The sequence below is a fragment of the Xiphophorus hellerii genome, chromosome 5 (genome assembly GCF_003331165.1).
Source record: "Xiphophorus hellerii strain 12219 chromosome 5, Xiphophorus_hellerii-4.1, whole genome shotgun sequence".
NCBI lineage: Eukaryota > Metazoa > Chordata > Actinopteri > Cyprinodontiformes > Poeciliidae > Xiphophorus > Xiphophorus hellerii.
The window spans coordinates 10660427-10674253 of NC_045676.1; the positions used below are offsets into that span (position 1 = coordinate 10660427).

At 39.2% G+C, this 13827-nt stretch overlaps 2 protein-coding genes across 6 annotated transcripts in view; both read left to right on the plus strand.

The window, feature by feature from the left end:
* Nucleotides 1–4912, plus strand: part of mast1a (microtubule associated serine/threonine kinase 1a) — a 71012-nt gene extending 66100 nt beyond the window's left edge. For all 4 annotated transcript variants that reach the window (XM_032562707.1, XM_032562708.1, XM_032562709.1 and 1 more), the window contains one exon: nucleotides 43–4912. In XM_032562707.1, the coding sequence (XP_032418598.1) occupies nucleotides 43–1652 (1610 nt within the window). In that variant the 3' untranslated portion in view covers nucleotides 1653–4912. The remainder of the gene's footprint in view (nucleotides 1–42) is intronic.
* Nucleotides 4913–6361: 1449 nt separating this feature from the next.
* Nucleotides 6362–12749, plus strand: atg4da (autophagy related 4D, cysteine peptidase a). Of its 2 annotated transcripts, XM_032563971.1 has the most exons (11): nucleotides 6362–6697; nucleotides 7839–8106; nucleotides 8204–8287; nucleotides 8542–8715; nucleotides 9453–9804; nucleotides 9906–9970; nucleotides 10070–10221; nucleotides 10319–10397; nucleotides 10556–10632; nucleotides 10762–10881; nucleotides 11635–12749. In XM_032563971.1, the coding sequence occupies exons 2-11, from the start codon at nucleotides 7890–7892 to the stop codon at nucleotides 11812–11814; spliced, it is 1500 nt and encodes a 499-aa protein (XP_032419862.1). In that variant the 5' UTR covers nucleotides 6362–6697; nucleotides 7839–7889; the 3' UTR covers nucleotides 11815–12749. The 2 variants fall into 2 exon arrangements, with proteins under 2 accessions (XP_032419862.1, XP_032419863.1); XM_032563972.1 differs by lacking the exon at nucleotides 10319–10397.
* The last annotated feature ends 1078 nt before the right edge of the window (nucleotides 12750–13827 follow it).

Below are 13827 nucleotides of genomic sequence, written 5' to 3' on the forward strand. Positions count from 1 at the left end.
GTGATTTCTTACGTCTCCCCATGTGTCCGCTGAACTCTTTAGGTGCTTCCTCCCAGAGCAGCTCTCCTGCCTCCAGCACTCCAAACTCACCCTCTCCCTCTCAGCACATGCGGCCCAGCTCCTTGCATGGCCTGTCCCCAAAACTTCACCGCCAGTATCGCTCTGCCCGTTGCAAGTCTGCTGGAAACATCCCGCTGTCCCCTCTGGCACACACACCCTCCCCGACTCAGTCTTCCCCTCCTGCGATGCCAGGCCACACAATAGGGAGTTCCAACACAACACAGTCCTTTCCTGCAAAGCTCCACTCCTCGCCACCGGTGGTCCGGCCCAGGCCAAAGAGCGCAGAGCCCCCGCGGTCACCTCTTCTCAAGCGGGTGCAATCAGCAGAGAAGCTCGGCTCACCTCTGACCCAGTCCAGTTCTACTGGAGGGCTTGGAGGTCCGTTGAGGAAGCATAGCCTGGAGGTGCAGCACTCTGAGTACCGCAAAGATGCCTTCCTCTGTGAGCTGGGGCTCCAGAGTCTGCTGGAGACGGAAGGAGAAAATCTGCCTCCTAATGCTCCTCCGCTGCCCGTGTCCTCCACCACTCCAGAGACTGGTGTGCTGAAGCCTGTGAGGAGACTCGGGAGACAGGAGTCGCCGCTCAGCAGGGAGACTCTGCTGGCCGGAAGGGAGAGGGAAGAGAGAGAGCGAGAAAGAGGAAGGGACAGGGAGAAAGACAGAGACGTAAACCAAGCAGGTCTGCCAGCGTCACAGTCATCTTTGGCAAGGAAATCTCATGCAAGTGATTTTAACATGAACTCCAAACAAAGTGAAGAAACTAGTAGACTCATAACCCCTGCCTCTCCTATTAAAACTGCAAGCACACCCCCAACGCAGGTAGAAATTAGAAACAGCAAAGATCTCCAGCTCAAGCAACAAGGAGGAAAACCCGAGCCAAAGCAAGATGGGGAGAACAAAAATCGGTCCTGTCTGCCAACTGCTGCCTTCAACAAGAGCTCATCTACTCCGGATAAATCCAGTGGAATCAATACAGTCGCGACAGGAGCCTCTTCGAGCATAAATAAGACTTTTAAATCATCAGGAATGGGGAACGGTCAACGGAAGTCTGACGGCAATGATTCAAGAACTGCTGAGCTCGGCTCCAAAAGCCCCAAACTGGCAGCTCGGGTCCTGGCTCCCGTAGTTCCCTCGCATGGGCAGCCGCTCTCGCTAGGCAAAGTGCGACAAGGCTTGGGCCCTGTTAATTGTTACAGGGGAACTCTTGACTGGGAGGACAAATGTCGCCTGGAAGTGGTGGAGGAGCATTCCCCTTCTCCCTCCCCCTCTCCAACAGCTGTCACCCCCTCCCTTTGTGGACCTTCGCTGTGTAAGTCACGGCCTGTCTCCCCCGGAGATAAGACTAGCTTCGTCAGCCAGCTCACCACCGTGGCCAAAAACGTCCTCGGACCAATCAAACTAGGCTCTACGGAGGGGACTAGGAATAAAGAGCAGCAGAGCAAGGCATCAGAGGAGAAGCTGGGACCTGCCACCGGGAGGTCCGATACTCCTGCAGGAGCGCGAACGGTTCTGGGCGCTGCAGTGGTGACTCAAAGTCCTGGCAGTTCTTTGCTTGAAAAGTCAGCACCACCTGGGAACCTGCCAAAAAAGTGACCCCCTGGATCATTACATCAAACTTTAGTAGAAAATAGTAAAAAAAATGTTGTTTGGAGGGACAAAAAACAGAAGAGAGGCACTTAAAGATGTACATTCCAGTTTCATAGTATACAAAGTCTTATTTATTGATTAAATCCTTGAATAAATCTAATGTAAAAGCAGTAAGAAAATAGCTGTAAAGGTGCATTAACTGTTGGTTTTCTATGATGCATAATTTATTAAGACACATAGTCATGTAAAGTGAAACACTTTATCAGATATATATGTGTGAGTCAATGTGAATGCATGTTATATTCTATATATGTACTGTATGTGCATAACAGGTACAAGAGGGTCAAAAAGTGCTTTACTGATCAAAACATGCTGAATACTGTGAATACCAAATTCTGTAACTCTTTTTCAACTAGACCATTCAGAATTTTTTACTGCTGTTCAAAATAGAAGAGTGAATAAGTCAAGTTGTAATATTTGCATTAAGCAGCACAGCATCGGTTTGGCTTCTCTATAAAAGCAGCAACATGATTAGGCATGTTTATTCATCATGCAGCAGTTTACTTTCTCTGAGCGGTTAGACGAATCCACAACAACCCTCTCTGTCAGTGGATGTTACATTAGGACCTGTCTAACTCCCAGTCTGTCACAGAGGATTGTCTGTGAGTGTGTTTATCCTCCTCCTATGGTTCCTATCACTCTTGAAGGCTGCAGAGGAGAAAAGAAACGACTGAACTTGGGCTCAGTGCTTATCTCGTCCTTGCAGGAAGGCCACACCGGCCTTTCTTCTCCCTCCGCCTCCCAGTGCTGCAATGGGCAGGAGCACAAACACCCCAAAACATTTGCATTGCCACAGGAGACGGCTCTGTCAGCAGCTGATTTCAATACTTTTTAATCCATACTCCTTTTGTGGTCTGTGAAGCAGGACGTAAGTGTGCTTGGGAGAGTGATTTGGAAAGGTGCAAACATGTGTACATAACATGTGTGTTATGTTCATTAAAGTGACATGACAGAAAACAGCCTGGAAATTTGTAGTTTGGATCCAGGGGTACCAGTGGGATTATAAGGCTCTAATTGCCTTATCGCACTCACACTGTGCATGCTGATTTTACCGTAGAAGCATAAAACAGAGTAGAATACATATATGTCATAAGAACATATATACTAAACTAAAGAGTTTTCAGCCAGACAGTTACTGATGTAGCTTAAAATAATTTGCTGAAGAGCTCTGTGGCTAAAATAGAGGTAGCTCGTACAGACCTAAAAATATCATGAATCAATTTAAAAATGGTCCTGTGTTAAAATCAAAGGGAATATTTAATGTAACGCGTTGATAAAGACTGTTACCCACGTCAAAGCTCAGATATTATTTCACAGGACACAAAATTTATCTCACAGTGACGGCAACCGTATTCATATCCATTGAACACATTTTGTTGTGTTATAAGAACCTTATTGTATTTTTTCTTTGAATGGATGGAATGTGATAGACCAACACAAACTAACAAATATTTAGACATTAGAAGAAATTACATGGTTTTTAACTTAAAGCAGTAAATTATGTTATTTATATCCATCTCCAATGAGACAATAGTTTGCAGAGCTGCTTGTTGCTGCAGTTACAGCTGCATGTCTTTTGGGGATATGTCTCACCTAGCTTTGCACATCTACACTGTGTATTTTAGCTTCTTTTTACTTTCATAATAGCACAAACTGGGTGGAGATAATTTGAAACTACATTTTTCAGTGCAGCAACATACTTCAGTTGGGTTTTATGTCTGGACTTTGGCTAGACCATCCTAATAAATTAATATACTTGCAACACTCAGCATCCAAGAGCAGAGAAGGGCTGGAAGACACACCAGACAAGGTACCACCTGACAGTGGTGCATGGCAAACCTGCAACAACCCCCAGGCCAAAGAGGCACAGGTAGAGATGTAGGAAACCAAACCCGTCAACACAGCTGTTTGTTCTCTAATGCTCTCTTTGACTCTTCAAAGCAGTTTGTTGCACCAGAATAGGAATGCACAGCACACTTTTTAGATTGTTACTGGTAAAAGTGTGAATGTATCATTTTCCTTCCAACTCACAATTCTTTATGAGTTTGTGTTGGTCTGTCCCAATGGTCAAATCCCAATATTATGTAGTTTATAAATCTAACATTGCAAAATGTCATAACTTCAAAGGATATAACTACTATTGCAACACACTGTTTTTCCTTAAATGTAAGCATCTTAACCTATTTTAAGCACATACCTATACATTGTATGTAAATGTATGCAATTTGTTTTTGATTTCTTTTGATTAACTTATGCAAAAATGCAACAAAAATTATCCAAGAGCAACATATCAATTTGTCAGTAAGATAGCATTTAAAAGCTGAAATATATGTTTGAATTTGTACTTGAACTATAATTTTTTAGGACTTGGTTGTAAACTGTTTTTACCAAATTAGACTATCGTACTGTCTAATTTGAGATTAAGTCTACATAAAGTTACAGCAAAGTGAAAACCTGATTCCTCTTACATGCAGTGGTATCACCTCTATTGTTCACATGAAAGCATATACCCTATCTAGTAGATGCTATGGAGTCTAAAGGATTTTTTACATTCATGTAGTTCTCTACTGCCCTCAACTGGTTCCTAGTGACGACTGTTTAACGTGTTTAATATTCTAACAAACCTGAGATTGGTGATTTATTGCGGGATGTTACAAACCATAGTGTTATAAATATGCATTCATGTTTCTGAACTATTACCTGAACACTTGGAACAAAAATTATTTTCCCTGGTGTTCTACTTGTGACTGTTAATTTTATATCTGGATTCCATTTTTGAATATAATGTATGCATAATTCTGACAGGAAAGACTACTTCTTATATATTAATGTAACAATGAAAATGTAATAAATAATTAATGTGATAAAGAAATAATCTTTTTTTTTTTTTCATATTTAGGCCTTAGCCCGAGCAGTTGAGTCAAAAAAATACCCTTTTTTTAGTATTTTGGATTGACTGAGAGAACATCATCCAAGCACTTTATTTGAGAGAAGAATATCTTTGTTTTCGGCGTTGCTTCAAAGTTACCAGATGCTAACAAAGATAGATGGTAAAAATGATCACAGTAATCCAACTATAAACATTCCACTCCTCTCTGTTCACTCTGTGTATTTAGTTGTTCCACTGGGGTATTTTTGTTTGTAATAGATGCAGACACCTGAAGTGCAGTATGTGGAATAAAGTGAAGAAATTTGTTCTCTAACTTCTCTTGTCGATTGCTCTTTTCTCATTTATGTTTTAGATTGACAATACTTTAACAATCTTCTGATTAGCTAACTTCTGTTTATAGCATCAGCTGCCAATCAGGCCTTCTAAGACCTGTATTTACAGGTACATCTCAATCATTTAAATAGTATCATTTCAATTGATTTGTAAAAGGATAAATCATAAATTATTTAGATTTTTTTTCCCACACATTGAGATTTTTTAAAGTTGGTATTTCTGTTCATTTAGATTACTGTGACTTACAGATAATAAAATTAAATTGCCCAGAATACTATATAAATAAGACACATTTTTTAAATGACTTTTTATATTATGTTATGTGTCATCCTGGGGTCTACATGGTGGGGAAAGCTTCTTACTTGATAGTGGTTGAGAAGACAAATTAGTAACACATTCCACAGGAAGAGTAAGAAACAACTGATTATTGCTATAAAAAAAAGAAAAAAGGCTGCTTTGTGCAGCATGCTTCATCAAAACATATGAATGGAGAGCTAAGTGGTTGAAAAAAGTTTGGTAGATTGGATTGTGAGTCAAAGTCTAATCAAGCCAAAATGGCCTAGTCTAGCATCACAGTGCTTAATTGATCAGCCAACTGGCCTGACCTACAAGGAGAGGCTTTAAACATCTTAAGGGTTGCTGTTTAATCAATCATTTAAAACAGAGTATGGTCCTTCTACGTTTGTATATATATATATAAATGTGTAATTTTCAGTTCAATTCACAATTATGTACTACTGTTTATACATAATATAATTATAATTACATATAATTACATATATTATAATAAATAAATTACATATAATTAAAATTATATGTACATATATAATTTAATAATTAGCATATATATATATATAATTTACATATATAATAATTATATGTACATATATAATTTTAATTATGTTACATATAATTAAAATTATATGGATTATTACATATAATTAAAATGTTAGCATCTGGTATAATTTAAATTACATATAATTACATATAATTATACATATAAGTGCAATTATAATTACATTTTTATGTTTGTAGATAATATAATTATATGTTTTTTTATATTGCATAAAATACCACTAAAATAGATTCCAATGTGTGGCTCAGACAAATGTGGATAAATCCAAGAGGGTGTGAATAATTTCTAAAGGCACTGTATTGAGGGTTATTTCTGAGATTACCGTTAAAAGTTGTGTCGTAATATCCTGATCTTAAATATACTAAGTACTTATTGAAATTACGTTTTTATGGAGCATATTTTGTATTGCATATACTGAAGCAGGGAATGTGTTCGTTAGATATTTTTATTTTTAGTTCCGGTCACAAAGTAATACGTAGTTAATATCACCCAATGAAGGTTTGCCGTTTACAAATACGAGCTAAACGGCGAATCAGCGTTCTCGCAACGGTTAGTTCAACCAATCGCGTGGCAGCAGGAACGGGGAACAGGAAGTAAGTACAGCGATAGCTAAAGGGAGACCCTAAAGCCGGAGCTGTACAGTGGGGCGGACAGTATTACTCTGGTTTAAACTAAACTAATTCACCTGGGTGTCTTAAGGAGAAACATCTTCTGCACTGAGATCTGATGTAGAGTGTTGGGATATAATGGCGTTCGTTGTTGTGTGCTCATAATTTTTACCGAGCTAACGCCGGGTCTAGCGCTAAAGTTAGCTTATTTAGGCATCTAGTTTTAGTGACGGGACCGAAGAAGGCAACGAAATGAGTGAATGTGCGACCAGACATCGGCATGCTTAACCAAGAACTGAGACAGGTAAGTAGGCCCTCACCTGAGGGAACTTTAACTCTGCATAAAGCTTGGTGTTAGGTCCGTATTGCTGGACCCAATGTCGTAAGACGTTACTACAGTGTAATTACTCTAACGCTGTTGGACATATTCACAAAAGCATGTTCTTGCTGCTCTGACACTCATAATTTTTGGTGTAGACTGTAAAAAAAAAAAAAAACCTTAACCGGATGGATGACATCCATCTGACTGTGATCAGATGACTTTCTGTGGCACTGAAAAAAAGCCTGACATACCGGTTGTCAAATGGGAATCACATGACGTCTGTGCTTCCTTTTTATTTTCCAGCATTGTAAAATTGCACAACAGTGTGTTCCTTATTGAAACTACAGTACTATTCATCAGTTTCAGGGCGGGGTGAGAAAATCCTTCAGTTTTTAAGGCTTTAGAATGATTGTTAGTTGAATTTGATCAAGTTTACGGTCACTATTTGGCTTTTTTTTTTGTTGCTGTTGTAGAATAGTGTTATTAAATGAGGTACAATTTCAATTATAGAAGTTATTTAACTACTTGTATAAATTTCCCAAGGAAAGAGTCAAAAATATTTTGCCAGATCACAGTTTCCAATGGCAAATTATAAGTGTGTTATTGAGACTTTCAGAAGATGTGTGTGACCAAAATGTCAACAGTAAGTCATGGTTATCGTCAACATCCCTATTTAACATTGGCAGTGTTTCTGTAAGTGGTTTAAAAAGGGGCAACGCTCTGATACCTTATGCTCTCTGCAATCTCAATTAAAGCAATTTAATTTGTAAGAATTACATTAAAAAGATGTTGCTGTTTACAAAATAGTTATATAGTTTTTGTCATGATCTGGCTTAATACTGGTAAACCACACAAGTTCATATTGAATTATTACCATATTTATATCAAACACTAAAAAGAAGGATCAAATATCAAGTGTGTTGCAAAAGCCCATTTGAGACTAGAAATAATTGAACATTTTACCTAGAGATAATGATTATAAAGTAGGCTTAAAATCATGGAACGATTCAGCTTAAGAAGTGAAATAGTTTTAAACTTCTAAAAAAACTACAGACTTATTATTAAAGAGCCATAACAAGAGAGGACAGTATATTAATTGTGTCCCTTATTTCTTTAACTTTAGTTCAATGTTGCAATGAGGACCACCAGCATCCGTCTTTGAGGGCTCGGAGGCATGAACTCGGTTTCCCCCAGCGCAGCGCAGTACATGGGGGTAGTGATGCAGGATGAGCAGGTGGAGAGCCGGAGGCCGCCGTCCCTGGAGCGGCAGGGCAGCTTTGGATTCAGAGGGCCTCAAGCTTCAGATGCAAGCAGAGATACAGCCAGAGAGCCTGATGAGATGGACAAAGTCAAGGCCAAACTGATGTCAGCATGGAACAATGTCAAATATGGTGTGTAATTACATCTTTGCAGAGGCTTCAAAGTTGAAATCATGAGAATGAGTTTTCTGAGCCAACACCCTTCACCTGTTTTCTCTGCTATTTTCAGGTTGGACTATTAAAACTAAAACCTCTTTCAACAAAATATCTCCTGTCACAATCCTGGGGCACTCTTATCTACTCAACAATGAAGGTATTTGTTCCTTCTTTCCTCTGTGATAACTGTATCCTCTGACTCAGATGTGCTATTTTTTTTGTCTGAAAAATGTCAGCTTTACTCAATAGACTGTAACGCTGGAAAATGAAACTTTAAGAAGAACAGGTCCTCTGTGATGTGGGAATGTGTTAACAAAGCTAATGAAAATGCCGTTCCTTCACGAAGGTTGTAAAATCTACATTTATTAGATATTTTTACACCTTTTTTTCACTTTTCTCTTACGTTGTCAGATGAGGTGGAGCGGTTCCGTCGGGATTTTGTGTCCAGAATATGGCTGACCTACCGGAGGGAGTTTCCCCTGCTGGAAGGCTCTACCTGGACAACAGACTGTGGCTGGGGCTGCATGCTGCGCAGCGGACAGATGCTGCTGGCACAGGGGCTTGTGGTCCACCTGATGCCCAGAGGTTTGTGCACTTAACCTTTAGTAATCATTTGTGACGCGTTTATCTCTTGACTTTTGACAATCTATTGACAAACTTGCTTCATCTGCTCTGCACTTGCACTCAGCCCCGCGTCTGCATTTACAGCTTACCAAAGTGTATGTAAATGAACCACACCACCAGTCAGTCACAGACAGATATTGTTTTCATCCAGTATTCATTGCAAGTCCTTGTTTGGTTGAAAAACAACCAATCACAACCAGCAAAAATTAAAAAAAGGAACATATATCTCCAGTATTCCTTTAAGTGGCAGAAACTACAACATTAGAGTAGTTTCATTGGGAGTTTTACCAGATCTGTCTTAGTCTTCTGATTTTCTTTATATTAAGCTTCAAATGTGAGGTTGATAGAGAAGAAACTATTTTTGAAGAATTTTTAGCCTGGCACTGCTTCAATCATGCAGGATCTTCTTTTGAATGCTCTTGTTGTTAATGTTGACTTTATTGTATCCTGTTGACACATCACCCCTAGTTAAACTTTGTATTTACAACATAACTGCTCAGTTCTTGGGTTGATTGCATGTTAAGCTCATATCTTTGTAATATAATTACTGCCCTGAGAAAGCATATTTATAACAACAAATTTTCAACCGATTTATTCTAAGCAATACTTCTGTACCTTTTAGAATTAAAAACCAATATCCTATTGATCAACCAGACTTTGCTACTTTACTATTCTTAAGCTTTTTTTGTAATCTGTAGATTGGACTTGGCCAGATGCTCTGCAGCTAACTGATGTGGACTTCGAGGTATTCCGACCTCGTTCCCCAGTTCGGGCTGGAGGGGTTCCTATCCCGTCCTTTGGTTCTTTGCGAGGATCCAGCAGCCCAGAGAAAACTCCAGCTGGCAGTCAGGCGCCCAGATGCTGCCAGAGAAAGAGACCTGAATCTGCCAGGGACCGGCAGGCAGAGCCCATCCACTCCAAGCTAATCACCTGGTTTGGAGACCAGCCTCCAGCACCTTTTGGTGTTCACCAGCTGGTGGAAATAGGCAAAAGTTCAGGGAAGAAGGCTGGCGACTGGTACGGCCCATCGATAGTTGCGCATATTCTTCGGTAAGTGCTCTACGTTTGGATAAATGCTATTTCAAATTGTTCTGAAGTCGTTTAGATGGTTTGAGATGCTGAGTGATTAAGTCTTTTCCCTCTGTTTGCAGGAAAGCAGTAGCCAAAACCCCTGTGGCACAAAGCCTAGCTGTATATGTTGCACAGGATTGCACAAGTAAGAATTAGAGCTAAGTGTTAGCGATTTTTCTTTTTCTACTCACAGTGATGTATTTCTCCTCTTATTTTAATCCCATGATGTGATTTTGTATCCTAGTATACAAAGAGGATGTGGTGCATCTCTGCGATCTGTCACTAAGTCAGAGCCCTGCTGATCCTTCCGACCAAGCCTGGAAGTCTGTCATCATACTGGTCCCTGTCCGGCTCGGAGGAGAGGCCCTTAACCCGTCTTACATTGAGTGTGTCAAGGTCTGCATATTCTGATTAGCCAGCTCCTTGTTCCATTGTGTTTTACTAAAATAAAAAGCAGTACAAAAGTACTGAAAACACTTTTGTTAAATTTCAGAATATCCTGAAGCTGGATTGTTGTATTGGAATAATTGGAGGGAAACCAAAGCACTCACTCTACTTCATTGGCTTCCAAGGTGAAAACCACCTGCTTCATCTTGTTTGGTTTAGAATAATCAGAGTAAAGAGAATAAACCCTACAAAGCTGAAATGTAGCAAATGTTGTTTTTTTTCTCTAAATAAACTTCACCTTAAGAATTTAAGACAGATTATTTTTTCCTTTTGTGTCATGCAGATGAGCAGCTTCTCTATCTGGACCCACACTTCTGCCAGCCGGTTGTCGATGTCGCTCAAGCAGACTTCTCACTGGAGGTCTGTTATCATGTCTGCACGTGTCAGTGCACCTCGCTCTCAATATCACAAGATTTATCTATCATAGTGGAATTCAAGAATCATGTTGACTTTTTCTTGTGTGACGCGTCTCCGTGTGTCACTCTGCAGTCGTTCCACTGCAGCTCCCCTAAAAAGATGCCCTTCAGCCGCATGGATCCCAGCTGCACCATCGGCTTCTATGCCAAGAACAAGAAGGACTTTGAGTCTCTATGTGCTGCTGTTGGCATGGTGAGACTTTAAAACGCCTGCCTATTTAAGGGGCTCAGTTTTTACTAGCACCAAAAACCAGATGCATACACTCTTTTTAAAAAAAAAAACTTTTTTAATTCAGATGCATAAAGTACCATGAAATACTTCATTAACAAATGGTTTGAATTGACAAGTTGCAGCAAGGAGAATGTAAAAACCTCTGACTTTTGTCTTATAATGCACATGAAAAATCTTTTTGTTTTTTTATTTATTTGTTTCACACTGTTTTTTTGTTTTTTTTTAACAAAACAAGTAATCACTAGAATAGGAAAAAGCTTGCAACGACTTTTCTGTTTGAAAACGAGTAGGAAGAAGTAAAGCCCTTACTTAACCCGGCCACTTATCTCCGTCTTTTTATAAAACAAAAAAAAAGACACCATTTTAATTTATGCTTGTTTTGTCTGGTATTTTAGTGCAGATATATCAAAACATTTTTAGGCCGAGGTTTGGGTTTAACGTTATTTTTTTTTTATTGTTTTAAACTTAATTAGCACTTCTTTCCACTTCACCCATATGCACTACTTTGTTTACATTTTAAATTTTACAGGAACATGTCGGCGCCAAATATACTAAATTAAACATTAATTTCACACTCATTACAGATGTAAACAAACGTTTAATTTGACTGCATATTTTTTGTATGTTACAAACTGCTCTCCAGAGCACGTCCTTTTCTAACGTTGCATTTTGTAGACTTTTTGGAGTTTATTTTCACTGTTGTCATCTGTCCAGGCTCTGTCCTCATCCAAGGAGAAATACCCCATCTTCACCTTCGTCGAGGGGCCGGGGCAGGACTATGGACTTGAGGGTGACAGCAGCAACCACAGTGGACCCTCAGCCCACATCTTGCCTCCAGACACACTGAGCAGGAGTAACAACAGAAGAAGCAGTGAGGAGTTTGTCTTCCTGTGAGCCGCTGAGGAACATGACCTCCCACATTCCACCACTTGGTGGCAGAAGACTTATCCTGACTTGGTTCCGGTGGATACAGCTCCTTGTCAGCCTTGGTTCAAAGATATTATCGTTTCTATATGAATCAGTTGACTGATCTGCTTTCTTGATTGGAGGAAGATAATTTTCAGATCTCTCTCTTGACTTCTTAATTGGAAAGGACTGATTATTTTTCCCTTGATAAAGTCAAAAAAATCTAAAACTCCAATACTCAAGGTTGCAGCTTCGCATTATTATTCCTGTGTTTGGACACACCTTCTCATTGAATTCAATGAGAAGGTGTGTCCAAACTTTTGGTCTGTACTGTATATCACCTTCTGTACACATTTTTCTTTTTAAAAAAGTTTCATCCTCTTTCGAGTTTATTTATAAGATTTATGAATGTGTGTGTGTGTGTGTGTGAGTGAGTGCAAGGTTTGTGTAAGTTATTGGTCTTTAATTGTCCTGATATATTTAGATGTCAGTGCTGTCGTACCTCCCAGAGGTTTTTGGGCTCTTGCAAGCGTTTATTGAACATCTTCAGTCAAACTTTTGTATCTCTGAGAAAGCCACAGCCCAGAACCTTTCCTAATTATTCGCCATCAGGAATATAAAACTCTCCCAGAAATCTGCTGTTACATTTCTCTTGCTGCTAGAAATTGGTATTTATCTTTACTGATTAGCCAAGCCTATCAAACATTTTTTAAAACGTAATCTGGATACATTTTCAAAGTAAAACCCAAAGGAGCTCTGCTTAATCAACAAAGTTGAGGTTTTATTGTGTTAATGTGTCACATGACCATGCTGAGTTGAGTTTTTGGTCCCATGGCCTGTTCTTTCACATGACAGCACTTACTGGAAATTGCACTACTACTGTTAGTTTGCTGTCCAGATTAAATACAAACACTGGAACACTATCCTCCTTGTGTGTCTTTTTTTAAATATAATTTAAGATCTGTGCTGTTTTATCTTTACCTACTTTCTAGAAAATGCCACCTCAATTTGGGCATTGAGTCTTTTGTACTCAATACCCAAATTTTTGTTTTATTTCGATAGTTTATTTCAGCATATTCTTGCATTCTCCCCTTTTTGTATCCTTTGTTTTTCCAAGTCTCCTATTCTTTTGTTCCTTCATTTCTTTTTTCCTTACTGTTTCTCGATCTTATTTAAAGGGGTATAACATGTTTTCCAGACACATAGAATCACTTTACAGCACAATAACTGTTTCATAATGTTGTTATAAAATGCTGTATATGTCAGATGACTTCATAATTGAATGCCTTGAAATTGGGCTGCTGTCCCTTTTAGAAAATCCTGCTCCTTTCAACACTCTGCCTTAAGAAAGTCTTCACAACATCCCTCTTCTATTAGCCCTTCAACAACAATTTTACCAGCATTGCACTGAGAACTAGCTTGTGTAATGAGCACAGCAGATGCCAGTTTCACCAGATTATTGCTGATTGCTGTTGGCTAGTCTGAAGGAGCTGAGTTGGGGGAGTAGCAGGGTGGGCTGCTCCATGAAGCAGAAGCTGGGAGGGTTGTGGTTGTACCTTAGTCCAAATTGTACTAAATAAATCTCTTTCCTCTAAATTCTACACACAAATAGATAATTGTGACAATGTGGATTTTTTTTAGTGTATTGCAGCTTTGTTAAAAATAAAAAAATGAGTCACATTGTTCCTTTTGGAAACAGGAAGGTGGCAGTATTATGTGCTAAGGATGCTTTTCTTCAGCATGGACACAAAAACTGGACAGAGTTGATACACTGCAATCCTGGGATAAAACCTTGGATTGCCACAGATAGCAAAACAAAAATCCTAAACATAAATCTGATTTAAATGAATAGTTTTCTTCAAATCAGTTTGTTAGAAAGTTCAAACATAATGCATTTGAGAAAGACTGGAAATGTGATACTTACAGATAAGCTACTTTGCAAAGAAACACGGGGGACATTTATTTTCTCAAAAAAGATGAAGCCATAACCAGTAGTGATTA